The 3,578-nt window shown below is 34.3% G+C and overlaps 1 protein-coding gene across 1 annotated transcript in view; it reads left to right on the forward strand.

Moving 5' to 3' along the window:
* Positions 1–421: 421 nt before the first annotated feature.
* The window catches only part of CHRNA5 (cholinergic receptor, nicotinic, alpha 5 (neuronal)), a 6,674-nt gene continuing 3,517 nt past the window's right edge, over positions 422–3,578 (forward strand). The window contains exons 1-3 of the mRNA XM_010021817.1: positions 422–567; positions 1,467–1,511; positions 3,152–3,261. Of these exons, the coding sequence (XP_010020119.1) occupies positions 1,485–1,511; positions 3,152–3,261 (137 nt within the window). The 5' untranslated portion in view covers positions 422–567; positions 1,467–1,484. The remainder of the gene's footprint in view (positions 568–1,466; positions 1,512–3,151; positions 3,262–3,578) is intronic.

Genomic DNA, 3,578 nt, shown 5'->3' on the forward strand with positions numbered 1-3,578 from the left:
TTGTAGAATGATAGAATTTCAGTTCCTCCTAGATAAGCTTTCAGTTTTAGAGGAATTCCATAACTGTATGGCACCAGGCAAATTGCATTTTGCCTTTATGATTACTAAAATTATCTACTGCTCTTCATTAAGAGATTTAGAAAATGTGATAATTGTATGAAGACGCTAATAAAACCTATATATAATATATGGGGTTTGTATATATAAAAAAACCCTATCTATATTATAGATTTTTTTTTAATATGTATAATTCTATAAAATTCTTCTTAAAAGACCTTTGCCAGACTTCCAGAGAAAGGGGCCTAAATGGGAAATTTAACTCTGCATAAACATAGCTGTAGCTCTTTGGACACAGGAATGCAGATGTACACTCTTCATTTAAAGCAATGTTAATTCATTCCTTTTATTTATATAGGTATATCTGAACCTTCTTTTATTGCTAAAAGTGAAGATCGCTTGTTTAAACATTTATTTGAAGACTATCAAAGATGGGTTCGTCCAGTGGAGCGCTTGAATGACACAATAAAGATCAAGTTCGGCCTTGCAATCTCTCAGCTGGTAGATGTGGTATGTGTAGTGTATTATTTGGGCGTTTTGTTTGCTTGTTTGTTCTCCTAATTCTTAATTCCTATTCTGGAATTAATTAATTCTTTAATTTTTATTCTGCAACATAATGTAATATGAAGTAACTGTGCATATTTTAGCTTAAACACAATAGATTAAACCTCTACAATTATTAGCAACGTAATAAAAAAATGTATTGTAGATGAGGGCAAATGAAGTGACAGCAGAGGCTGAGAAGGCAAATGGTGGTGGCTTTTTAGTGTGTGTGTGTGTGTGTGTGTGTGTAAGTCAGTGAAATTCTTAAGCCCAGGGATTTGTGTTTTTATTTATTTATTCAATGGGAAAACCTCATAATTTTAAACTTTATCAGTCTAATGTCTTTAAAATTCAGGAATACTTGCAAGCACTGCTTTCCTTCCCCCCCCCCCCCATTTTAAGCCGAAAAAAACCCCTAAGCCTTCATAAGCAGCAAAAAACCCTTAAGCCTTCAAATATATCACTTCCACAATAAGGAGGAATATCTATTGATATTACCTGTGATAGAGATCAACCAGATTTTTTTGTTTTCCACTTCAGAATATTTTTTCCAAGTTGAATTCACTATTTGTAACTGTAAGAGGAGTTTTTCTTCCAGATGTTGGCTGTTCCTTTATGTTCCCATAGAAAAGCAGTAAGGCTGCATAAAATACGCTCAAATAAAGAAAATGGAAGGAAGGAAAGAGACACAGAAGGGGACACACATCACTATTAACAGTTGAATAATCAAATGTCATAATTCCAGTGACTGAGATGTTTTTAGAAGTGTGGTTTGCATTTTAAGTTGCAGATCTCTGTGAACTAAAACTAGTTATTATGAATGTACTATGCAGATCTTTGACATCAAATATGCTTTATTTTTATAGGATGAGAAAAATCAATTGATGACAACAAATGTCTGGTTGAAGCAGGTATGTGTCAAATAGTGATGGAAAATTATGAGCATCCTAAGTGTGAGTCAGAAGTTGGAAGAAACTTTTCTAATTCATTGTATATTCGAAAAACCTGATCCATTGCATGAATTTTTATTTTATATAGTTTCTTTAAAAACAAGTCCCTGGAAATGCTTTAAAGGATTAATGGTTAGGAAACTCTTAAGAACCCAATCAAACAAAAAAGACACTTATAAAAAAAATGACAATGTGAAGAAATCTGATATGGCATTTCGTGGCCATTTAATGTTCCAAGGTGTGTGTGTATCCAGCCATGAAAGTTACTGCTGCAGTACAGTTTTCTTTCTTTATTAAAAAAAGGATGGGTTTGTGTAGTCTTTGAATACAAGTTTTTTAAGATCTTCCTCTTGTGGGGTATTTGAGATTTATCAGATAAACATCACTGAAAAATTTCACTTTTGAAGTTGTATATGTTTGCTATAAAGAGCTACTTTTTCCTTTTAAGAATATTTGTGTGTGGGCAGGAAAAGACCTCAGGTTTTATATTAATCAGAGTCCAGTGATAAACTAAACAGCCACTTTAACCTGGGAAATGCTGCTTACGAATCATTCTTGATTTAACTTAGAAGAATGTTTGCACACCCTGATTATACTTACTAGCTTCCTAAATTATGTTTGCTTGGGCTACTTCCTTTGGTTTTTTCCCTCCCTGTCGCTTACCATCCCCTTCTTTTCCAGTAAGTGTAATTTCAGGCCAAGTTTTTCTTTTCAGGAGAGCGTTGAGACTATTCAGTGGTGAGGCACTGGAACAGGTTGCCCAAGGAAGTTGTGAATGCTCCAACCCTGGAGGTGTTCAAGGCCAGGCTGGACAGAGCCTTGGGCGACATAGTTTAGTGTGTGGTGTCCCTGCCCATGGCAGGGGGGTTGGAACTAGATGATCTTAAGGTCCTTTCCAACCCAAACTATTCTATGATTCTGAGAAGGCAACATGTCGATGAAAGCACTTTGTGCCCTCTTAAGTGTTTCTGCAGAACTTATTGCAGTTGAATCAGTTCAAATAAAACAAGAACTGACCTAATTACGTGTTTAAAATTCTATGTGATGGTAAATTCTTAGAAACTTGAATTTTTCCTCTTGAGCTTTTAGTTCAAATATAAAATTACCAAAGTATCACTGTGTTTTTAATGGGGCTATTTTTAGTGTTGCTGGTAGAAATAGGAGCAACTATCTTGTGAGAGTTGCAACATGATTTTTTATGTGATGAAAATGTAACTTAAGTTACTTCTGATCAGCTTCCAAAGTCACTGGTATTCATTCAGAATATATGTCTATAAATATTGTATACACAATATTTAATTGTTTATAAATTGTAATAGCTCTTACTGTGTATACATGCTCTAAAAAAAGATTTTAATATCCTAAGTTTGGTACAAAAATACTGTCAAGTGGCTCTTACAACAGAAAACAAATAGCAGATGAAGTAAATAGCTGTCTGTTCAGCAAACTCACTGTGGTAAAATTCACTCACTGTGGATTTTAAAAGCCAGTTTGATTCTTTTTTTTTTTTTTAACTGCATTTTAATGTATTTTCATCCAGTCTTGCCCTGCTTAAATCAACTTCACAAAAATAATGATTTTTACATCTCTTATACCCACAGGAATGGATAGATGTAAGATTAAGGTGGAATCCTGAAGACTATGCTGGAATAAGATCTATTCGTGTCCCATCAGATTCTATTTGGATTCCAGATATCGTGTTGTATGACAAGTAAGATTTTAATCTTTTCATATAAAATGCATTTACTTCTAACTTTACTATCCAAGCTGCTTCTAAGAGGCTCATTGGGTAGACAAGGGCGTACATTCAGTAGAGCTAAAAATGTGGGGAAACTTTGCCTCTGCAAATGGATTTGGTTGTCATGTTAAATGCTTAAATGTTTTGCTTTGCTTCTGTATCCAATTTCTAGTCTCTCTGAAAAGTTCATTTCTACTTCTTCATGCAAACTCTCTTCAATTAGAAAACCATGTGTTGCACAGTGTGGGTACAAACTAATAGCATAGAGTCGTGGGAGGGAAGCAACTAAT

This window comes from Nestor notabilis, unplaced genomic scaffold (assembly GCF_000696875.1).
Source record: "Nestor notabilis isolate BGI_N333 unplaced genomic scaffold, ASM69687v1 scaffold27040, whole genome shotgun sequence".
Classification (NCBI taxonomy): domain Eukaryota; kingdom Metazoa; phylum Chordata; class Aves; order Psittaciformes; family Psittacidae; genus Nestor; species Nestor notabilis.